We start from the raw sequence: 25,212 nt of genomic DNA, 5'->3' as shown, positions 1-25,212 counted from the left end.
TGTTATGTAGCTTCAAAGTGTATGTTAAGGCTCACAAGCTAAACTTTACTGAATTACAAATAACCAAGACCTTTATTCCGTTATTGTTTTGGTATTTTATATAGGTATGTATCTTTTACTGCTTCCCTTTCTCTGCATTCCTTTTTGTTCATCTCAAAAGAGAGAGCTCTCAGCCTAAAGTTTCATGAGTCCTGCTCAGTCCTGGAATATTACTGCATCTGAGTTCTCTCTGCATCAGAGAGAAGTTCAAATGTACAGCTAATAAACTTCACTTACTCTGCCTATTAAGAGAGGTATGTTTACAATTTTGTGGAGGGTCTTTCAGTCCGAAGAATAAGGATTAAATTATCTCATTCTGATTGATAAAACAGTGTTTCCAAGTTACTCTATTGACATGTAATATCATTTTAATAAAGTTTTATAAAATTCTGAAGTATTTTTAAAGTAGACTAAATGTTGTTAAATATAAGCCCTAGCCAAAACTTCCAGTAAAAAGACAATCTGAATAAAATCAAAACAGAAAAAAATCCTAGGCATTAGATAGATAGAAATAATAAAAATGCATAGCAAACAAGGGTGGCTCAGAAAAAGAAGAAAGAAATATAAAAGTATTAGCTATTTCAAACCTATTGCAGTCAAAACTAGAAATCACTTGCCACACTGATTATGAGATGCAGGACCAAACACCAGGAAGAGTAATTTTTTTTTTTTATTTAATAAAGGCACTCCACTCCCATTAAGCATTTGCATACTATTATTCCTTTTGAAACTAATAGTGAAAATAATGGTCTGCCCTTTGAAGTGTTAAGGAAAAAAGGGCTAAAGGAAGGCTTACTTCAACCATATTAGCTCTAACAGATCTACTTCTGCTCTCCAGCTTAATTTCTGCAGGCTTACGTATCAGTGACAATCAGTGGTTTACCACCAAAAGAAGTCAGAATCCCTGCAGGAAACACCTGCACTTCTACCCATTCTTGTCAGCAGCTGGTTGCAAGTCTGGGATTTTAATCTTCCTTCTAGCAACTATTTACTCTTCTTTAGTGTCATTATACTTTTTGATATTGTAGCTTTTCCTACAGCCCTACTAGGGATTTAATGATCCAGTATCTGCATTTCTATAGATATACTGATAAACATATAATCCTGTTTCTGGACAGTTTTTATTTTATAAAACATAATCGGGCAACAGCACCAATTGCTCTAAAAAGAAATTATTCTAATTTTTACTTAAACTGAAATAAAGCCAACATGCCCATGTTCCACTCTTCTAGAAACTAGACAAATAACCTTCCCACATGTATGTAGAATGCAAAACAATTACTTGTTCTCAAACATTAATTTTCTAAAATTCTAAAGTACTGAGATAAAAGCCCACAATGACATAATTACATATATCATTATTAGAAATAATATTGTGAGAAATAATATATGTCAAGGTAATATAATAATATCTGCCAAAAGCTCAGAATGGTATATATTACTAGAAAGAATAACCTAGAAAATATAATTACATAGAATAATAAAAAAAAGTATTGTTGAAAAATATGAAATATCCAAATAACTATGTGAAGACAAAGATATTTTTTCTACTTCCTTGAATAAGCAAGGCTTAATAACCAACAAATAACTACTCTTCCACATTGAGTAATTTTCTACTGCTGACTTTTAAGCTGCTAAATCTCCTAGTCCAAGGTCAGGCTACTGCCCGAAACAATTTCTGTCAGCTGCTTGAACAAACCTCAATCAGCAGATACTTTGACCTTGGAGTGAAATATTCTGGCAAGTGAATGAGAAACTAATAAGAATGGAAAATGGAAGCAATGATGCCAAAAAGTTTCATACTGTAATGCAATAAGAAATGGCCTGAACAGAAATGCATTGATCTAAAAATATTGGAGGTCATCACCAGGTTATTTTAGGTCTCCCTTTGTTTGTTGCCAATGGTTAATTCCTAGAAGAGTCTATTTTGATCCTGTGAGTACTCCCAGACCAAATGCACAACAGAGAAAGTGTTATGATAAGGATCCATTTGGCTACTCAGGAATTATATATACAAACAATAGTGTTCTTTCCCCAAGATTATTTCTGTCTATCTACAGCATTTGTAGCAGCTCAGAATTATAACAGCAAATGTGCAGCAGGAGAGCACGAATAAAAATACACTTCCATATTTGGCTTAAAGAGAGATTTGGGGAGGTCTTCAGAACTAATTTATTTCTTGGAATAGGCTATGCTTCCTCGCATTTAAAGTTTGTCTTGAGAATCTTTATGACATGAAGAAAATGGATGATGGTTTTAAACAAAACATGTCACTACTCTTTTCCAAAATCAAATCTTAACTACTAGATGCCTAGCAATCAGCTAAACCAGAATTCATTTCTGTGCTCCCTCTCTGCTGCTTCTTTTCTCACATTCCATAGAAAATAGAGCCGTCTTGCCTGTCTCTCTGCTCAATAGATTGGATGTTGTCTTTAGCTCAGGCCTCTCTCTAGGTTTTTATACATACAGCTAAGTGTTCTGCATTTTTATTGTGTTTCCAAGATGCAGCTTTCATGCACATCACTAAAAATCTTGTTCAGACTTTCTCCTTTTAATGAGTGGAAGGGATTTACAGGGCTTTTGTGGAAGACTTCTTTACTATTGCTCTAAACTAGCCTTAGGCATAGCTTCTTCATTAGAAGAAGCCCTACAGCTTCCTGAGGTTTGAGACAAGATCTTTGAGTGAGACAAGAAGTTTACCTCCATGGTCTGTCTAGTGAACCAAAATTAGTACATCCTCAGAAGAAATATTTGCAGGTCCCTGGAAGTCCTTCCAAAATAAGCTATATCAATTAATGTCTACTTGAGTAGAATGTACTTGTAAACTGGAATAAGGCATATCTTAATCAAATAAAGAAAATAACAGAAATTTTAGGCAAACTATCTCATTGAAGCAATAGTTCTATCTTTTGGAAAGTCACTAGTGGACTTTAATGTGTCCAACTGTTACCTTAGGTACTTAAGTCCGTAAAGCAGATCTCAGAATCTGTCGCGTTTCAACTTAAAACTCTTACAAACTGCTGCATCTCCCTTCCCAAAGACTGGTTAACCCACTCAATGCATAACAATACAGCCTGAGTGGGTGACTCAAATCTCACAGATTGTTCACACAAATATTACACATTCCTACACTTACTTTGGAGGGGAGAAAAAAAATCAACTCAACAAGATCACTTCTCCCATATAACACATTTTCTGCAAATCAACTGAAATTCATCTATATGCCTAAGAATATTTCCCTAATGATAAAAAGAAACTGAGAAAACCTTTTTGTGAGCATTCACACTCACATTAAAAAAAAAAAATTACTTCTATATTATAACCTGAAAGCTTACACTTCATCTCTAGAATTTGGCACTGAAACCTTTCATATGATAGAACCAAAACACAGTGACAACTGTCACCCCAAACGCGAACGCAGCTCTGTAAGAACCTGGCAGTTGCACAGTTCTCAGTCATGGCAGTTCTTTCTCGTGTTGATCACTCTTTTCCCTTCCTCTTACTACACTGACGCACTAGATCAGAAAGGAAGCCAAGAACCGTTTTTGAGTAAAAACTTAGCATTTTCCTTCTCTTAGCATTCACTTGTGTTAAAACTCTCCCAGATCTGCTTTTGGTGTATCTTAAAGGACCATCAGTTGCTTGTCAAAAGATTCACAAGCTTCAGCTACTTTATTAATGTATGTTCCAGAGTACAGAGGCCATTCCATTGTTTGCCAAATTTTGTATACTGCTCAGTGACAGGAACAGGGCTGGAATAGTGTACAAACGTGTGTCACCATCTCAGCAAAGGACTCAATCTGCTGCTTTGTTTGAAAAGCTATCTGTGTTGTGTCCTAAATAAGCCATTTCCACCATCTTTTCACATTTCCCTACCTTTCCAGTCAAGCATGTACCTTCCTAATTCATGACGTTTCTTCATGGTAGAGGAAAAAATACAAATGCTGTCAAAATATGACAGTGTGTATCTCACCTCCTTACTAACTTTTCCATTGAAAGGCAGGTGGTAGCCCTTAGTTAAGGTAAGGAATCCACAAATTCTGTTTGAATATAAAGGCAGATTTAAGCAAGGCATCTGAGTCTAAAGACACTCACTATCAGTAAGCCACAAGCAGCTCTACCAAACAGCCCTAAAACATGACGGACAGAAGGATGGGAAGGAAATTATGACAGTATAATCCCTAATAGCTACCCATAAAAGCCCTGTATTCTTATATCTGTCTCATCAGTTGTAGGTATAGGCAAGTGCCACAGATTGCAATAGCAATAAACTTGCACATCTGCTTCTCCTCTCTGCTTCCCGTACAGTTAGTTATTTCAAAGGTACATTGATTCCAGCAAGTGGTTTGCCTCTTGTAAGCTTAGTACAAGTTCTTCCTTTTTCTCCTCCCATTGGACAACTTCATCACATTTATAAAGTGTGCTCCTGGCATTCAGCAACTTAGTTCACCTCTTCCAGCTATCTGATGGCTTTTTAAGGACCTTTATCAGGCAACTTAGAGCTATTCTTTTGTATCTCATCTGATTCCCCTATACCATGTGAATAGCAAACGCTGTACTGTCATATAAGACATTTTGTTTCCTTGACCTTGTTGTCCTTGCCTAACTCACAAACTGAATTTCTCCATAAGAATCAGCACACACCTGCCACTGCTTCTTTCTCTAGTTACTTCTCTTTTTTAAATGCAACAATTTACTCCCACTCAAAGGGGGAGAACTGTGGATTCTCACTGGCACTTAAAACCAGGCAGGCATACCGTAAGTAGAGTAAATGCAGATCCCAGTTCTGAATATGCTAGTCCATAAATATGTTAAACATTATTTTAAAGTCCCATGTCTTCATTGGCCTATCAGCCTGAAGACACAAAGTGATGGCTCAGAATCACCTCAACTCAGACTTTTTTTTCTAAAAGCGTCAAGGAAGAGATGACATAAATTTAGCTCTTTCATCTCTGGGAACTGTCAAGTTACCTTGCAGAAGCCTGGTAATACAGCTTCCATGACTGCCTCTGTCTGTGAATATCAAACAGCAAAATCTATAGGCACCATAATTCAGGTGTACATGTGCTACAAGCATCCTAGCAAGGGATCTGAACATGCATCTCAGAATTACTCATAGGAAACAAACTTTGACTGATGTACTAAATAGGACTTGGCAGACGTTACCTCAGCCCCTGCACCCTGATACCACTGGACACTCTTCCTGCCCAACTCTGCTGTGGTCTTACAGCGTTTCCCCCCTTTGTTTGCTCTTAGTAACCACTGCTGTTCACACAAGTGGAACTGACACACGAGAAGTAAGCAGGCAGCTTGATGAGTTAGCAGCAAAGTTTTTCCCCTTTCCGACTCAAGCATACTCTTAGCCCTACAGCTATGAGAGCAGACACTTCCTATATGGGTTTTTACTAAGTTAACTCTTTGTGGGTCCTTCTGTTTCTGAGGCAGCTTCCTCCTATCTGACCTGGCAGTATTAAATCACAGGTTGCTATGACCTCTCTGCTTGGGTCAATGGATTTACCTAAATTCCATTTCTTGGGATCCTGTCTGTGCCAACCCTCCATAAGCTCACCTACTTTCTCCCTAATTTTACCATAATTCAGATTACTATCTAAATGTCCGCCTACCAATGATGAATAAATCATTAGCCTTCCAATCAAAAAATCACATTTTTTTAGGGTGTAGGGACATATGTAATTCAAAGAATCGCTATAAACTTTCCAAGTCATACAGGTACTGGTATGTAAACTCCAATTTTGAGGAAATTCTCCTATTGTGGTTGCAACTTCAATAGCCATCACTCTCTTACTGTTTTGTATACATCAAGCTTTCCTCTGTAAACATCAGATTATGCACACTGTAGGCTTCTGAAGAATCTATAATCTTTTGGAAGTTAAAAAGTTCTATTCATTTAACTATAAGCCTTTCTGACTTTTGGACCCATTAAATGTTTGACCCATTAAATGTTAGATGGAGACTATCTGAAGTGTAAATTTGAGTTTTCTGCAGAACAGTAAAACAGGAATCAGTATCGTAAGCATCCAAAATTGAAATAACATACACGCCATCATGCTTGCTGCGGTGTGGTTCCTTGCTGTGGTTCTCCACGGCTTTCCACGCTGGGTGCTGAGAGGGTCAGAACTGCCCTCCTTTTACACTAAACCTCCACGTAGCGTAGGGAGTGCATACTCGGACCCTGTCGAGCTCTGGCCCAGGAATTTTAGACTGAACACTTTTCATGAGCTGGCTGATCAGCTATGCCCTGGTTAAGCTCCCAGTGGTTAAAGCTTTATCTTTACATAGTTCTGTAATCTTCCCCTTTGGGAAATGGCTATACTCCCTTTCTCTTATCATTCTCTTTGACTCAGTTTGTTTCTGTGGCTGAAACACTAACTCAAACTGCTGATGTTACATTCAGTACACCATCTGCTAGCCAAATATTAGAGATATGCAAAGTTTTACTCAGCAGTCTCGTTTCCAGTCTCTCAAGTTCCCCTTGAAGCTTCTAGGCACTGCTGCTTTGTTAAGGGCACGTTTCTTCCTCCCCCTGAATGTGAAGATCAGCCCTTTGGGATACAGCACCATCTAGTGAAGCAAACTAGCTCAGAGCTTCATAGGGACTTGAAAGGGATGCCACCAGCAGCACTCACAGTGGCACAAGCTGCCTTTCACAAGAGGCCAGTGTTTATTAGTCATCTGGAATCCATCACAGGAAGCTCTTTGGTTAGCGTGGCAAAGCACAGGCAAAATCTTTAAATGTAGCAGTAATTGCTCCCCAAGCCAAGTTCTCGTATTTCAGTTGTCTTGTAAAATTTGCCTCTGTACCCAGTGATTTCTAAATCCCAGCATCAGCACCTTTGTGCCATGTGTTTTCATTGCAGGGTTTTCTACTGCCTCCACAGAAATCTGAGGAACCCGCTCCCTCTTGCAGTCAGCCATTTGCTCCCATCTAAATGCACAGCCACTGTCGCTGGAATTAACTCCATGCATATGAATCCCCTGTAATGATTCCTGCCAACACCTTCCCATAGTCACACGATACCTGTAGGGCGATGGATCCACACAACTCCCAGCAGGTAACAATACAAAATCAGTGTGTAACATGAGTCAGACACGTTAGTCATAAATTAATTAAAATTTTTGCATATTCCCCATAGTATCTAAGTGATTCCCACATCATTTCTCTGGCCTGGCTAATGCAGTATTTTCTGGTTCCCATCATTCAGCATACCGATGCTGCATCTCTCCTGTCATTCAAAGGATAGTTCCTTCACTATCATCTATGAATTACCTGCATGCACTTTTCAGGTACTTCTTTGCTTTACCCCTCCCTATTGATCCTTTTCCATTCAATGTCAAGAAACTGCCTCCAACTGGCCCTGGCTGCTGGGATTCATTGCCCACTCACCACATTTCTAAGCTTTCACTTTCATGTTTTCAATTAAGCTGTCCCTTATGCTCATCATGACGATGAACACAGCAACATAGCCAGTTTCCTTCACATCCCTCCCAAACCCCTTTACCATAATGCCTATAAGGAACTTGAAAACACATAGGCTGCTATGACTGCCTCCTATAACATTGATGAAGACGGCCTGGTCATTTCCCAGTTTGCCACCTTATTGTTTTTAATAGACAGATAAAACCGTTTAGCGGGTTAGCACACTTTCTTCTTTTATCTGTAGTCGTGCAGTAGGCTGGCTCAGTGATGCAATCAGCAAGTTCAAAACGACATCCCTGGTGAAATACGTTATTGCAAAACCATCCCATAAGGTACGTCCTGCCCTCATCCAAGCTTCCTCCAGCAGCCGTCGCACAGCAAACCACCTCCGTACTGCAACGCCTTTTGCCAGCGGCGGTGCTAGCCGCTGCCGTGACGCTTCTTCGACTGCCTCTCGGCACTTTGCAGCCTCAGAGAGAGAATCATAGAATCATTTAGGTTGGAAAAGACCTTCAAGATCATCCGAGTCCAACCATCAACCATGCCCACTAAACCATGTTATGGAGTACCCCGCCTATGCGCTTTTTGAATACCTTCAGGGATGGCGACTCAACCACTTCCCTGAACAGCCTATTCCAATGTCTGACAACCCTCTCAGTAAAGAAATTTTTCCTAATATCGAACCTAAATCTCCCTTGCCGCAACTTGAGGCCATTTCCTCTCGTCCTATCGCTAGTTACTTGATAGAAGAGACCAGCACCCACCTCACTACAACCTCCTTTCAGGTGGTTGTAGAGAGCTGTAAGGTCTCCCCTCAGCCTCCTTTTCTCCAGACTGAACAACCCCAGTTCCCTCAGCCGCTCCTCACAAGACTTGTGCTCCAGGCCCCTCACCAGCTTGGTTGCCCTTCTCTGAACACGCTCCAGCACCTCAATGTCTTTCTTGTAGTGAGGGGCCCAAAACTGAACACGGGACTCGAGGTGCGGCCTCACCAGTGCCGAGTACAGGGGAACAATCACCTCCCAGCCTCTGCTGGCCACACTATTTCTGACACAGGAAAAAAGCCCTCTCACCCGCTGGCGTTGAGGTGCGAGGACTCGCGGCTCGCACCCCTCCACCTGTGCGAGACCCCTCGCTCGCCCCCCGCCCTCCCGGGGGGGGGCTACAACCCGACCCCTGCCCCGACGACCCCTTCGCCGGGGTCTGAGGGCAGATTTCATCCCTGAAGCGGGTGGGGGGTTCAGCGGGGAGCCGTCAGCCCCGCAACCCGGCCCCAGAGGCCTCCGCCGCCCCGCCGGGCCGTTGCCCGCGGCCGTTGCCTGGCGACGCCGGCGCTTTCCCGCCGCGGCCGGGCCCGGAGCATGGCGGAACCCGCCGGGCCGCCCCCGCCGGCCGTTTTCTTCGGGGCCGTAGCGCCGGGTAACCCGGTGGTAGACAGCTTGGAAGCCGAGCTGCGGGACGTCCTGGGCTCCCTGCGGCGGCTGGGAGGCGAGGGGGAGGCCGAGCCGCAGCAGCACGACCTGCACCGCCGCGGGTAGGGGCCGTCTCCTCATCGTCCCCGCGTCGCCAACCGCTCCGGGAACCACTCGCCGTTCCCGCCTGCCCCTGCCTCGAAACCTCCCCTTCCCTCACCGCTCCCCTCTTTCTTCCTTCGCTCTCCGCCTCCAGCCCCTTCCCCTCGGCCTCCCCTTCCCTCACCCGCGTCCCACAGGCCGGGCAGCCCCTTCCCTCCCTGTTGTCCACCTGGCTCAGCTGTGTGCCAAAACGCCCGCAATCCGCCCTCCCCCCCCCCCCTTTGTTTTTTTAATAATTACCCCCCCCCTCCAAAACCTGAACACCCCCCATTTTTCAGCACTTCCTAGAAGTGAAGGCTTCATGGGAAAACACAAGGTGGTGTGGAAGTTGGCAGCACCGCTGTTGGCTGTATCAGAGCTGCCTGAGCTTTCTGGTAGGAAAATCCCTTCCCGGCGCTGGAGCAACTGGCAGCCCACCAGCATGTGGTACTGCGTGCGAGGGTGAACACGTGTGGGCACGTACGTGCCTTCAAAAGATGCGCTCGCAGTAGGGCTACATGAGGATAACGCCACACAGCTCTTTTTGTGCATATGTCTCTGTCTACGTTGGTGTATTTTTATACACATAGATGCAGGCAGAGCATATGGCAAGTATAATTGCGCATATTTGTTTGCTCGCATACATGCATATCTGTGGGTATGCATAAATCTAGATTTTGTAATGCAGTTAAGACAGAGCAACTGGAATGGGTGTATGATTCATAGTGCGTGCATATGTCTTGTACAGACTGTGCATTTCTCATGTAGCTCTCCCTATTGCATTTAGGCACATTATGAGGTAAGAGTTCAACTGCTTCTTTTAAGGTAAATGGTTGGTTTTCTATCGTTATCATCTGAGCAGTGTCCTATTCTAAATTTACAACATAAAACCCAAAAGTTTCCCAGGTTACCAAAATTGAATTCAAAACCAGCACAGGAGTTAGGTTACAGAGTGGTTAGTTTATCTCTTAGGTGCAGCTTCTACCCTTATGTATTTCACTCAGTACTTTCCTAGATGTAGTCCACAAATGACCCTTCCCCAAAGGAGCTGTATACGTTTTCAGGAGGTACTCAGATTCTGCAGCCTGGCATTTGTCTGCACTGGAGATATCTCCTTTTCTAAGCTATCTGGATTTCTAATTTATTTATGTGGCATGTTCATCTTCATGTCTAGGTCTAGATCTATCATACAGGTATCAGTCCCCAGGCTTTTTCCTCTAGTGTTTTGAATCTCAGTATGTTGGCTTTTTATATTGCTTCAGCAGCTGATTTCAGTGCTTTGCTATTTTTAAGCCTTTCTGTAGCTTCAGACTTTTTTTTTTGCTTTAGCTGCTCTGTACTCTTTACTTTGAAAGTTATCCCCTCTAGGCCCCTTAGAAGAAGGAATGCCACTCAGCTGCTTCAGACACCAACAAAATTGCTGATAATGAACACATTTATTGTATCTTCTACACATTCATCGTATCTTCTGGTTGGGAGTTGGGCACCCTGAATCTGATCTGTTTGCAATGTCATGCCAAGTTACCAGTTTTGTGAACAGTGTCTCCAAGCCTTTCTTTACTTTGCCCTCTGGAATATTTTGACCTGATTAGGCTCTGCCTTATTCAAACTGGTATTCTGTGTGTGTGACCCATGTCCACACATAACCTGGTTGGCATGAGAGCATTTTCTCATCCGAAGAATTCTGCAGTGTTCATCATGGAGTTGAGAACTAACGCTACCTCGGTCTTGATCACAGAAGTTACTGGTAGTGATGATCCATACCAAAATTCCAGAGCATTGAGAACATCGTGTAACACGAAGCTCCCAGTAGCTCTGCATCCTCCCATGTTCTTCATTTGTATAGGGGCAGTACAGAGGTAGAAGACTGAAAATCTGATTATTAGCGTATGTTCAGGCAGCTAGCAAAGTCATGAGTATTTATTTGTGATTGTGAAATTTCAGGGTTGTTTCTCCCTTGCCTCATTGTTTGATAACTCAAAAATGGAGTGTGGGCTGCTTGTAGAACCAGCCTTAGTCTAGTTGTTCCTAAGAATTTCTGAAGGTAATGGCTATTACAGATGCTTTCCTAAATGCTCTAAAGACTGCTTGCTGTGTCATTTGTCAAGCTACTTCTCCTGGCATGGGTTGACATCAAAGTGTTCTTGTTATTTGAGGAGCAAGAAAACCAGCTTCCACATGGCAAGTATGTTCAGTTTAGAAAAATAAAATTGTCAGCTTCCTTCCTCCAATGCTGTCAGCCTTTGGTGTTGATAAGTCAACAGTAAGGCTGTAATTTAGGTACTTAGAATGTTCTAATGTAAAAAATAAAAATTACCGAGGACCTGCCCTGTACTGGAATCATGAATCTTTTCAATCAGAAGAAGTAGCAATCAAAAGTATTTTTCCCTCAACTAAACAAGAAGCTGTTTTACCCCAATTCTCTGGGCAACGGGGCCATCAAAAGATTACCTTGAACTATTGATTTTCTCTCATGTAGTGTGGCTTAGCCACCCTTATTTAATGACATCTTTTGATCAGTATCAGAGAATTCTTTACTGCCTGTAGTAAAGACTTTTGGCCCAGAAGTATAGCCATGTGGGCCTTACTTACCCTGTGCACACTATTATAGGTTGACCTTAGGGAAATTTTTTTTATTATTCATAGAGTGGTTGGAAATAATGAAACTTCACCTCTGAGCTCCAACAGCGCAGTATTTTTTTAAGAATTCACTTGCTTAACTTGTTATTCTGGTGTCCTACAGCCTGTTTAAAGGAAAGGCTGATGAGCTGTTTGGGAAGTGTCTCACCTTCTTTGTCTGTGTCAAAGAAACATTCCTGTGTCATGAACTTACTTGTAGTTAGTCATGGCATTGTAGCAGATATGGTTTACCTTAATCTTCCCATTGAAGTTGAAAGTCTAGTCAGATTTGTCACTACTTTACTAAACTAGTTTATTACAGATTTGTTAGTCGCTTATCACATCTAAGAATCTCATGTTAATATGAACATTCAAAACAAAAAATGAAGATGACCGTCACTGGGGACTTTCCAGCTGATCAGTCTTAAAGAAATTTATTAGTCTCACCTTCCAGAGCTTTATCCACAGTCATTCTTACTATCAGTAACTTTACAGCCCTACAACCTGATAATTACCTTTTTTTTTCCTTCTTTCTCCCTCCACCCCAGAGTATCCATCAAACCTCTTGGACTCTGTAAGTCTTTTCCTAACCTTCTTCCTTTGATGGTCCAAGGGAACTCTGCTCAGATGCGTAACAGAGTCCTTCGCTCTGCAGCCTGTTTTGGGTTTGTGTGGCCGGGTTTTGATGGCAGGGGAGGGGCTGCAGGGCCAGCTCCTGTGAGAAGCTGCTAGAAGCTTCCCCGGCTTCAAGCCGGACCCACCTCTGGCCCAAGGCCGAGCCCATCAGTGACAGTGGTAACACCTGTGGGAGAGCAGATTTAAGAGGGGAAACCTGCAGTGGGGGAAGAGATTGGAGTGTGAAGCCTCTGTGCAGATACCCAGGTCAGTGAAGAAGGGGAGGAGGGTTGCTGGAGGAGGGGATGCCCCTGCAGCCCATGGTGAGATGGCAGGCTGTGTCCCCCCAGCCCATGGAGGGGAGCGGGGGAGCAGATGCCCGCCTGCAGCCAGGGGAGAGAGGAGCCCATGCTGGAACAGGGGGGACGGATGCCCCCCAAGATGGCCGGGACTCCGTGGGAAAGCCCGCGCTGGAGCAGGCTGTGCCTGAAGGACTGCAGCCCGTGGGAAGGGACCCACGCTGGAGCAGTTCGGGAAGAACTGCAGCCTGTGGGAAGGACCCATGTTGGAGAAGTTTGTGGAGGGCTGTCTCCCATGGGAGGGACCCCACGGTGGAGCAGGGGATGAGGGAGGAGTCCTGCTCCTGAAGAGGAAGGAGCAGCAGAGACAACGTGTGATGAACTGACCCCAACCCCCATTGCCCATCCTCCTGCGCTGCTGGGGGAGGAGGGAGAGAATTCAGGAGTGAAGTTAAGCCCAGGAAGAAGGGAGGGGTGGGTAAAGGTGTTTTGAGATTCAGTTTTACTTCCTATTATCCTTGTTTTGATTTGATTGGTAGTAAATTAAATTGATTTTGTTTCTTCCCCAAGTTGAGCCTGAGTTTTGCCTGTGACCATAAGTGGGGAGTGATCCCTCCCTGTCCTTGTTTCGACCCATGAGCAAGTGTTTCTTTATATTTCCTCCTCATCTCACTGGGGCTGGAGGCGGGAGTGAGCGAGCGAGCGGCTTTGTGGTGCTTTGTTACCGGCTGGGCTTAAACCATGACGTAGCCTCTTTGCAGATTTATGCCTACTAACTGGAGTGGGTACTTCTCTCAGTATAAATCAGCAGCCACCCAGGCTGTTAATTGCTTATGGATGGACTAGGAGGCACTCATTCCCCATTTGGAAGGTGCTCTTCGTTAAACTGGGCTATGGTTTCCTTTAAAAACATAATGCCTTAGAATGTTTTACCCAGATTGTTGCTTTTGGCCTAGTTTGTGCTGTTACTGCATTTTTCATTTAGGATACACCTCTAGAATGTCCTACTTATTTCTTCGCTACTTACTTTCAAGAACTAAGAATTGTGCCGAGATGGTACTTTTAGAAAAAAAGGATTATGACTGTTGTAATTCTTTGGTGTAAAGATCATTTTGACTGGTTTCTCATACAGCCATCTGTTTCACCTTGAAATGTGAAGGTGGCTTACAGCCTTCTGTGTGGAAAAAATTATGGTACTTATTGTGCTTTTTTTTTTGCTGGGAGTTGTCTTACAAGCTGAAATGAAGAGCTGTCTGTGAGACTGTGAGAATGGATTCCAAGTTCCTGAATGTCAGAAAACAGTTTAAGAAAGTGTCTTGCATTCTAGTCTACCATCACTGTCTTGAGAGATTGAAAAGTTCCGCTACCTCACACTAGTAAGGATAAGGTTTACATGTGAGAATTCAGCTAGAAGGTGATTTTCAAACATTAATTCCTCTCTCTTCAGTTGTTTTCCTTCCTTATAAATTGCTACCTATGAATAATTTAGCTGTTGTGGTTTCACAAGGCACTCTTTACTGAGGTTTCTGTACAAGTGATTTGTTAAGAGAATAAATGTAAGAGAGGCCTGGAACTGTCAACACTGTCAATACTATTAATAATTTGGTAACAGGATTCTTTTCTGAAAAATCCCTGTGCTTATTATCAGTCTGTCTGATCAATTATTGTTTTCCACTTTGAATATAGCTTTCTTGAAGAAGTCTAGGGTGGGCAAGTTGTACACATGAGGGCACTAGCCCATCAAAGAGCAGTCAGAAGGGACTATAATACTGGTGTGATGTAGTCAGTTCCTCTGTAGAGGAGGCTAACTGCTTAGAGCCAGTTACCTTTTATGGGAGGCTTGCTGGTTCTGCCAAGTAAGTAATTTGTTAGACAAAGTCATCCTTGATGACAGCTGTGGCTAGAATAACAGGCAGAGGCAACAGAAGAGCATTGCGACTATTGCCATAAAATCCTTTCTATTTTAACCAATGTGTCATTTGCTTCTCTCTGAATCCTACCCTTTATGATTTAAAATTCCTGAACATTTCATGCCAAATGCAGTTCATGCTAGAGGCTTTGTAATGACTTTCTTTTGTGATTCGTGGTATAGCTCTGTATACCATAGCTCTGTATACTTTATAGCTCTATGGTTTATTCCATGGCTACCAGTTCCCAACTTTGCTGCTACCTGGCATGCATTGATATTTTGGGATCTTTTTTCCTGCTCTTAGCATTTGTAGTTTCCAGTCCAATAATTGCTGTGAGCTGTAATTCACTGAGTTTCTTTAAAATATCAAATTGCTTCTTCAAACAGAATTTTTCAAATACTAGCTGAAAGGTGCGGCAGATTTTCCCCTTGTGACCATGTTTGAAAAATGCAAGGGGATTAATACTAAGACATTTTAATAAGAATTTACACAGAAGAAAATTCATCCTATTTTAAACGTGTGTTAAAAACTCGTGACAGAAATGAAACCCAGAAATGTCCGTGGCTGCCTGTTAAATCCAGTTTTAATGATCACTTGTTTTGAAGTATGTAGAGGTTCAAATAGATTTGGAAGAAAGGAGTTTTCACAATTTGAAGTTTTCCTGATTTGTTTACTTGTTATATCTTGTTTACAGTTTAATCTGAAACCTTTTCTCCTGTATCTTTTTTAGAGCAAATACTTTGTTTAATATTTGGATCAAATATAAGCCTCGACTGCCAGAGTGGTATTACAATGAAAAACTTCTGAAAGTTGGTGATTCCCTTGCTCAGATCAAAGTAAGTCATATGAAAACAGAAAAGGCTCAGTCACAGTCTTTGTTTCATTATGTTTCTATGCCACTTTAATTTTTAATCATATTTTCACTGGAAGCTATTTAGAAAGTAACAAAAACTTTTACAAAATAATTCCAGTGAGAGCTGGTGGTTTGTATCTCTTTCTTATTATTGTAAAATTGCTCTGATTTTTTGATATATTTTCTATATCTGTATTTTCTATGCACCCATTGCCTTTTTAAACACCCCAAAATCTTTCTTTAATATTTGTTTGATGTTTCAGCGTGGTAGAGTACAATATCTGACTGTGCCTATAGGTGCTGCTTAAGTACAAATTGATAATGAGAGCAGTGGTGGTTTGTTCCACTGAAATGTCAACTCAGTGCTCAGTTAACCAAACATGAATGTAAAGAATGGTCAGGGGAGGAACAGAGAACAAAAACCAGAGTGCAATTACACATCATACAACTGTATGTATCAATGATGCTCCTGCATCTTGAATTCTGTGTGCACTTCTGGTCTCCTCCAAAAAAGTAAATTGCAACTAAAAAAGATTCAGGAGCTAGATTGTTGAAGACTTTGAGAGTATTTGGGGGATGTTTCATTACGTGATAACTCTTTTATTTTTATACTCTTACCTAGACACCTGTTATTGGCTACTGTTGGAGAATGTCTGTTATTAGCTACTGTTGGAGATGGGATACGGGGCTAGTAACTATTGGTCTGACTCAATAAGGCTGGTTTTATGTTATATTCTTACATAATAATTGTCCTTTGTGTCTGCTGGGAAAAAAGCCCTCAAAGGTGTGCTACTTATTACCTCAGCGATATTTGTGTCAGAAGATCATGTCGTAAAATCTGGGGCTTTCAAGGGTAATTACTAAACAACACTCGGAAGCAGCTCAGAGATGTACAGTTGAAAGCTAGTTGCAAGTCATTCCTTTTAGGATTGAAGAAGGGTGTGTGGTCCTGAGTGATACAGTTATAAAGCAGAAATACTGAAGGATTACAGAATTATAGGTTAATTTATTATAAAGGTTCAGTACTTGAAAAGTTGCTTGAGAGAACACACTATAAGTTTGTAGAGAATTAGCATAACTTAGAGTAAGGGACAGCTGCTGAATAGATGTTATCTGTTTAGTGTGATTTTGTGTTTGTAATGATCCGTCAGTGGATTTTTCTACTTTTTGGCACAAACATGAGAAGATATTTATTTGGTCAATAATACTTTCTTAGCTTAAAACTCTGGCTATTTAGTCTGTCTGGGTTACGAGGCAGTCAAGTATATATTTTAACTGTGTCCTTCAGTCTTTCAGGCCTATGTCAGGCATAGATTTTTGATATTAGTCTTTGAAAAAGTTGATTGTAATAGAAAAATTGTATTTATAGCACAAAGTTTAGTGAAAGCCTATAACTTATTAGTAGATTTCTTCCATGCTTTTGGATAGGTTTCTGTAAGTTCTACTTAAATTTTGAACATAATGGGAATAAGAAGTTAAATGAAGTTTGTATCTTTTTCAGAATGGGAGTATTCAATTTTAATTCCCCCCCACCCTGGAAAGAACAGATAACTGACATTGCGTTTAAATTGAAAATAATTTTTAAGAACAGTCTATTGACTTTTGCATTAGGAAAGCAGTTTATTGCCAGTTGTCACCTGTATTCACCGTTTTTCATTCTGTGCAGCAGATGACACTATTAGATTCTGTCTTTTCCCCTAGAAAAGAAGAGGGCATAATTGGAAATGTATCAAGATAGCTTGAGGGGCCATCTTTTGGAGGAACACATCCAGTGAAACTGTTCTTCCACTATTATGTCCTTTGCTTATGGAATCCAGCAAGGATAAATGCTATTTTATGCTATTTATGGAAAGTGTATATATGTGGCTACTAGGTGAGCTTTTCCACAGACCACAGCAAAGGTATGAGTATTATGCAGATGTTACAAAGTCTTGCATATCTTTCACTGCATCTGCCCTAAAGAATTCCACAGAAGTGGCCTGCCTTCTGAATAAAGAACAGCAAGTTGAAGCTAAACTTCAGCAGCACTCAACACTTATGGGTAGGTTGCAGAAGGCATATAGAAGAGTCCATAACTGTGGATCCATTGTAATTGGAGGTATAGGCTCATGGTGTAGGTTTAGGAATACTCACAGAAATTCTTAAGCTTCAATAACTGCATTTGTTAATAGCTTCTTTATTGACTAGGCAATTCCATTCATGTTTTCTTCATGTTCATGTTCTCCTCAAGTTTTCATAGCTTCTGGGCCCTAGGAATTGCTTAGAATATTGCATGAAGCTTTTAGTGCTTGGGAACTGCTGCTCTCACAGCATACTCAGTAAGGTTATTTCAAACGCATCAAACCCTTCTCTATGTACTTTACATTGGCTTCCTGTAGCACAACTCAAATGTAGTAATTTGGTCCTTATGTTCAAGGTGCTTAATGACCTGGCCCTAGATTGCAGAAAAATAGTCTAGAATTCTGAGTAAAGACTTCTGCTTGCGACTTCAATCCTCCAGTGGAATGTGGTTTTCTGCAGTAAAGATGAAGTTATCAGTGTCGTTGAAAAAGTTGTTTTGCTGGCCAGCCTAAAACTTCGAAATGAGCTCTCTGTGGAACTCACATTTCTATGTGCGTTTCTTTGACTTTACAAACTTAGTTTTCATTCTATGAATTTTTTTCCCTGGAGAAAAAAGGAACTAAAAACATGAGATGGATGTTAGTTACAGATTTTAATGCATTACTGGAAAGATGAATGTGGTGTAACACCAAGTTAAGCAGGCTAGAGCCTATTCCATAAGTATCCCTCTTGACTCCTGGTTGAAAACTACTGGTGATTATTTCAAATTTTAAGCCACCTCTATGTTATATAATACTTAATGGTGCGTAGTCTTTAAAAATGACTTATTGAATATGAGTAGTCAATGGGTAAGCAGCAACTTAACTTTCTGTCCTCCTGCTATTTTTTTAATGCCTTCTCACTTTAGATTCCTTCCTATTATACATCTGCTATGTATCTTTTAGGACACACCTAAATTCATTATGTCATATATCTGGAAAGGAGTTAGCGCATTAGTCATCATACTCATCAGTACTGACTCATTTTTTTTCCCCTCCCTCTCTGCCTGTATCTGCCTGTTATCTCTGGTCATATACATATATTTTAAACTGTTTGGGAGAGAAATTACCTTTTTGTTCTATATCAGTAACTAGGTTAATAGTATTCTGATACATGACTTTGGATTCAAAGAGTTATCACAGCCTGAATCTAGCTACTAGATGATACAAATGACTGACTGCCCATAGCTGTCTGTGGAAAGTAAAAGTTTCTGTGTATGGCTGCTGCTTTCACACAGCGAAGAGGACAATAGGGCCATGTGAGTTAGACTCCTCAGATGATTAAAAATTCAAGGTAAGTGTTAGTGTGGTGGTAGAAATTTATATTAAAAAAAGTGAGTGCGAGGAAATACTTCTGAATTTCTGTGATTAAACATTAAAGGATCATTTTGTACAAATACACATTGGTTACTTTTTCCCCCAGAATTTATCATGATTGGGGGTGTGTGTGTGTGTGTGTGTAGAATTAGTGAAGTTGGTAGAGAAACCTCTAAATAATCTTTGCTGCAGGAAGTGGTGGAGGTGATTCAGTAAATGGCACTTCCTCATCTGAGTCAGAGCTGAACCATAGACTCAGCATGATGTTAGAGTGGCTCAACGTGCTGCTGGGGAGATCTATTTTGAATGAGACATAAAGCTCAACATCCTGTTTCTTAACAGTTCTTAAAGACCCAGTGGCAATTTCTGGTCTATTAATGCTGACTTCTTGGCCACATGTAAATTCCAGTTGTCACTTGTTCAATTTTTTTTTAGTGCGTCTTATTCTTCCTCTTCTCTTCATCTCTGCTTCTATTAAAAAAAGGGGGTTGACATCAGGGAAATGGGAGAGAGAAGTGATGATGTCTGTATATTTTTTTGTAAAGTTCTACATTATGAAGTACTTTTCTCAGAAGTGTAGTATCATTATCGTTATTTTGCAAAGCTGCAGGACATTCCAGGAACCCTTTGAGTTTATTACATTAGCCCAGGATCATACTTTGCAATTGTTCTTTGATATGTCATATTTATGATTAAAATAAACAGAAACTCCCAAACCACAAGCTCTTCTGTTAAGTACTTCAACCTTTTATATAGTGAGTGTTCACATGAGAAATTACATTGCTAAATGTTTGTACAAAACTTTAGTGTTTTACTTCCAGCTGCTCTTTCACACTGATAAATTTTTTTACATAAAGATAATAAAAATAATATGTTTTATAGAAATAGAAGTGTAATATACAAACTACAAAAAGAACATATTATTCTTTCTTCAGGAATATAAGTTGGCACTTCTGCAGTGCTATGGAAGATACCTTCAGCAGTTCGTTTCTGTAAACCTTGATGATATAAATGATGTGCATCAATTTAAATCCACCTTTTTTCCAAATGGTTTCAGAGACAAAAATGCAGCACTTACGGTAGGTTGTTTTTTTTTTTTTTGTTTGTTTGTTTTTTTTTGTCAAAGACATTCACAGATTCAAAATAAGTAGCCTATTTTATCTCCACAAATGTACTTCATATTAATTAAATATTAATATTAACTAATCTTTAATAGTTTGTCAATATAGATTGTGTTGAGATTTAACAGTCATATGTATGATGTGAACATCCAGAGTTGGTGTACATTTCTGAGGATATAAGTGCTTATGCTGTTGTGGCATAAGCCAACTATTATCAACTTAATGTTAAAAAGGCAACTTTTTCTGAACGGGTTATTCTGTAACTGTCTACAGCATTTTTTGCTCTGAAACAGTTGCTATTAACTGCTGTCAGAATCAGGATGTGGGCAAAACTTGATAACTGTCCTGCAATTGTAGAAATTTCTGTGTGGTGTGATCTAAGAACTGGGCGGAGCACAGGAGAATTAAAACATTGTACTGTAGTTTGTACTATAAACGTGCAAAAATACTAAATGTAAAAAAAGGTCATGACAGTAAAAAAGCAGCAATGCATTACTATCAATAGCTTATTTGCTCACTACGAACAAAAGAGGCAGCATGCTGAATAGTTTTATAAGTGCTCTAAGCTCTGGGAAGCTGAGTGACCTCAAGAGTATGTTGGCATCTTTTTGTGTTAATTGCATATCAAGGTAGGGGCTTGCAATTTATCATTTCTTATCCATGGAAGAGAGTGCTTGGGTAGGTATAGGGGGAATGCTAAAAACGTGTTAGATGTTACCTTAAGCAGTTCTTTGCTGAGAAGCTCTGTTTTCAGTACATGGTGGATTTTTCAAAATAAACTAATGCAAGTTATTCTGTGATCAAGAACAAAAAAGGAAACTGCCTGCATCTCCTGTGTATTGAGCTAATCAAATTCATATTCTTCTAGTCAGAGTTAGATTGTAAATAGGTGTTTAGTGAGGAGAAAGAAGCAGACAGTTCACTTAAAAGCTAGAAGCAGATGTCATGATAGAAGAGATACTCTGTTTATATCTCTCTCTCTCTCTTTCAAACGTAGTTCAGCTTCCTAGAGAGAATATGATCAAAGACTATGTTAATCCATTTTATTTTGGTTTTTAAAAAAATGCCTTGTAAATAAATTTGAAGTTCCAGAGATGGTTTCTCCTGTTTTCTATATGTCTGCCTAGACCTTGAACCAATCATAGTGCCAGATGTTATCACGAGTCTATACTAAAATGCCTGTTTTATAACTTGGCATTTAGATACTGAGATATCCTTAAATTTTCAGATATGGAATCTAGCCTGACAATGATCTCTACAATTGGAAATCGATAATGATAATGTGTCAAATGATTACATCTAAAGGCTTTATATGTAAATTTTTTTTGCCAGGTTTCTGCAGCTAGCTTTTGTTTTTTAATGTAACACTAAGGAGATCATAGAAATGGAGTTCCAGGGCTTGAAACTTCCAGTTTCAGTGAGTTAAATGCAAAAAATAATACAATTTCAAATATTACCAGGTTAGTAGGCTTCTGAGAGGTTGATAGGTAACTGACTGGCTGTGTCCCACTTAGCTTGCTTTCTCACATGTTGGTTTCTTCAGGTGATGCTGTACTCTAGATGAGCCTGAGATCACATTATGTGAGGTATTACAAGGAAGAGAAGGAGCAAAGCATCTGTAGAAAAGAAAAGTTATGAGTGAGAAATAAGATATCTGTGATACAGATGGAGAAGTGCAGAAAAGTTAAGACTTGCCTTAATTTCCAGAGGACTTCTACAGAGAAGCCAAGAATTAAATCCAGATTCTTTGAATATCGGTTTAATGCCTCATTCAACCTTTCTTCCTACGCCCCTTTCAGCAGCTCTAGTACACTAGGTGCATTTTTGTCCTGTGACACAGTGGAAACGGACCCAGGCTAATGGTACAGCAGCCTTAAAGCTTTAGCACTTTCTCCATATTCTAATGCTCCTTTCAGTGTCATGCTGATTTTTTTTTTCTGGTATGCTTGATCTTTTCATACTTACCATTTTGTTCTACTTTGCTGATGTGAAACTGACATATGCATCTATTTTAACTGTATACATTAATTTAATGTATGTTTCCATGTATTTTAGTTCCGTGCTTTGCAAGAGAGAAATGTTTGCATTTATCAGATGATTTGCAGCCGTGACAGAAATCTTCAGAATCAAGAGTCCCTGCAGACTTGTTTCAATGTCTTGTCCTCATTACGACTCACTATGCAAGTGGCTCTACCTCAGGAGAATTTGTGTTGGCTTATCTACAATGGTACCTCAGGCTTTCCATTTACATTTCTTTGCTAAGCAAACCTGTGGAGGGAAACTTTATACTTATTCTTTAAGGTCAACCTAAGGGTAATGAATAAATCTCTAGATAGTCTTCAACCACAGCAGGTTTTTTTGTAATTTTTTGTTTTTCTAAAATAAGGGATTTTTACATTGAAGCTTCTACATAGTATGCCTTTTTCAGGTGGACTGTTGTAAAAGTAATAGGTTTTTCATCATAACTGATCAGAGTGTACTAATAAAATGAAATCTAACAGTATAATAAGGGCATTTTTTGAGTGAACTCTAATTAAAAAAAAAAAGTCAAGATTTTTTGGTCAATAAAATGTTTGTGTTAATGAGTTTTGTTTGGTTGGGGTTTTTTGGGGGTTTTTTTTCTCCCAAAAAGGGCATTGCAGATGTAATGTCAATCTTTTTCTACTTATATCTTTGTATTTTTTTAAATGAACTTTAAGGCTAGAGTTAATAATAAAACTATTCTAAAAAATACTATATGACATTTAAGAATTTGAATCTATATGATTTTAGTGTGCTACTTACAAATGCTTGAAGTAGCAAAAAAATTGAGGAAAAAATGGAACTTCTGTGAACTAGATACACAGAGAATTGTGTATCAAGATTTTTATTTCAAGAACAACAACAGTATATTTTTGCTTTAAAAGGCAATGTTATTTAGTCAAAAGTTAAAAGACTGTTATTAATTTTTTCTACTGTGGTCAATGGTTGCAATATAAATTGAGGAGATGTGTTTTTAATTTAATTGTGGAAAATTTACTTTCTCCAAGGTATAATTGGTCAAAATTCTTACTGGGACTGCCATTGCCCTCAGTCCCTACTTTTGAGGTGTGTTTTTTTGTTTGTTTCTATGGGAGAAGAATTAAAACTACAATATACTCACCTGCCATTCTCAAGTCCCACTACCTGTGTGCGAGGCAGGTCTTTGTACCAAGCCTAGCCAATAGTCTAATCTGATTAGAAGTAGGCAATAACTCAGATTTTCCCCAGTTACTGAGCATTTTTCTGCAATTTCTGGAGTAGATTTTGTGCCTCATTACACATTTGACTGATAAAAAGAAATCTTCCTAATGCTTGCTCCATTCTTGCTTATTGGCATAATAACACCCTTCTAGCTAAGACAGTTGATGTTGTGATGTCTCCTGCTGCCACAGGTGTCCCTTTCTGAACATTTAAACAGACAGAAGAATAGACTTTTTTTTTTTTCCCCCAGAACTGCACTATCTTTTATACTTCCAGGGCTGATTTTTGAAAAGCAATTTTGTGACATAGCCTAAATTAAGTAAAATTTTGACAGGATTTTATTTGTAAGTCACTTTGATGCTCTTGAAAACTCTAGTCACAATCAATTTTCTTCATTTCACTTATCATACTTAATATCACATAATAGTGGTGTTGTCTGCGAGGACAGTGCCATGACAGACTAAAAGAATCATGTAAGGTAAGGTCTGTGAGGAGAGCTAATATTTTCTTTAAAGAGGATAAAAATAAGATTTTTTTTTTTCTCTATCAGTTACTTAAAAATTTGCTATGTTGAGACAATGCTGATTTTCTGACCGACTCTTACAAGTACATTTCAAAAAGATTTCATTCTTTTGTTATACTACTTCATTGTGTAGGTATTTTTGAAGCTAACATCGCCCAAGAATTTAAGGGCTTCATCTTCTCTAATTTAAAAGTAGTTACAGAAAAATCATTAGTTTATTTTTCAGCCTCTGGAGATAACCCAGATATTAAGAAAAATTTTCAGTTGGTTAGCTTAACAGATTTAATGTAGGATTATGGAACTTGCCTGTTTTTCATTTATTTTAATTTATTTTTGCAGGTACTATTCATATTTACACCATATGCAGACATTTGATGATGATAGGTCAGTCAGCTAAGGTATGGCAAAATAAATAGAAACATTTGAAAAATTTGCAGAAGATTGGAAAATGCACCCGTATTTTGCATAACACTGTACCCTGACTTTTCTATTTCAATGTCATTGCCAATAGCAGCACTTTGTCACAAGGGAATAAAATGTCTAGGTTGCAAAATGGCCGATTTCTAAGCCCTTCTGCCTTTATGACTCTGTTCCTTCCTCAGCTGTGGGATAGACCCCAGCATAATGTCTTGCTGGTCTTAGAGATGGGGTATGTTAGACTGTTTCAGAGGATTCTAGATGCTTGGTTTTGGACAACTATAGCAAGTCCCAAGAATTGGCCTTTTGTTTCTTAAAATGTGGAAATGTACTGACACCTGGTGGCTAGGTTTTTAGTTGTAAATGCTTGATAAAAATGATCTGGCCTTCACCCTGCCCTTTTCTTTTTAACTATGAATGTAATTTTTGTTTGTCTTGGCTTTACTTTTTTCTCCTAGAACTTGTACATAGTCTGACTCAGCCTTAATCCGGTATATTTTCTTATCTGTTGGTTATATTAATCTTTCATGGAGCAGGAAAGATATTTTTTATTTTTTCTTTGAACATATTTTATTGAACTCAGAAGTGATTTAGCACCTCCTTTAACAGAGGAGTTGATCATAGGTATTTCAGATTCTTTAAATTCAGACAAAAAGAAAACTTGTATATTGACTTAATTTAGGAGTAAGGTTGTGCATATTTTGTGTACCTCAGGGAACAGCTGACCCAAAGAAAATACAAGGGGAAGATATTGTTCAATCAATTTAGTAGGACTAATTCTTAAAATTAAACTGCTGCAATGACTATGTTGGCCCTAAAGTTAAGAGCCAATAGTATAGTTCCATAGTTGTAAATTATTCTAAGCGCAGGCTGTCACCAAAGAAGGCAGACTCCATTGCATCCCAAATAAGCTTGCCGATCTAGCTGAAAACTAACTTAGAAAAAAAATGGTCACCAGAGCTGATACAAAGGAGAGGGATAACTCTCAAGAGCAGATGAGAGAGAAGGGTTGGACCTCTGTCTGGTGGCAAGGCTGTAGTGAACTGGAGTGGATAAGGTAGTTTGGAGGCTAAAATATAATGCTTGACCACAGTTTCAGATGGGAAAAACCCGATAATATGCAGGAGGAATGCTTTGTAGTCAATAAAACATGTTAAAAATTAATACAATTTCTGTGATATCCCCCC

At 39.6% G+C, this 25,212-nt stretch overlaps 1 protein-coding gene across 1 annotated transcript in view; it reads left to right on the top strand.

Moving 5' to 3' along the window:
* The first annotated feature begins 8,838 nt into the window (after positions 1 to 8,838).
* Positions 8,839 to 25,212, top strand: part of CFAP54 (cilia and flagella associated protein 54) — a 116,291-nt gene continuing 99,917 nt past the window's right edge. Inside the window, exons 1-5 of the mRNA XM_030003187.1 lie at positions 8,839 to 9,011; positions 15,204 to 15,309; positions 19,678 to 19,821; positions 21,919 to 22,090; positions 23,948 to 24,006. Coding sequence (XP_029859047.1) covers positions 8,839 to 9,011; positions 15,204 to 15,309; positions 19,678 to 19,821; positions 21,919 to 22,090; positions 23,948 to 24,006 — 654 coding nt within the window. The remainder of the gene's footprint in view (positions 9,012 to 15,203; positions 15,310 to 19,677; positions 19,822 to 21,918; positions 22,091 to 23,947; positions 24,007 to 25,212) is intronic.

This window comes from Aquila chrysaetos, chromosome 26 (genome assembly GCF_900496995.4).
Source record: "Aquila chrysaetos chrysaetos chromosome 26, bAquChr1.4, whole genome shotgun sequence".
Taxonomy (NCBI): domain Eukaryota; kingdom Metazoa; phylum Chordata; class Aves; order Accipitriformes; family Accipitridae; genus Aquila; species Aquila chrysaetos.
Note: the sequence above shows the minus strand (reverse complement) of the source record. Positions and strands in the feature narration are given on the sequence as shown.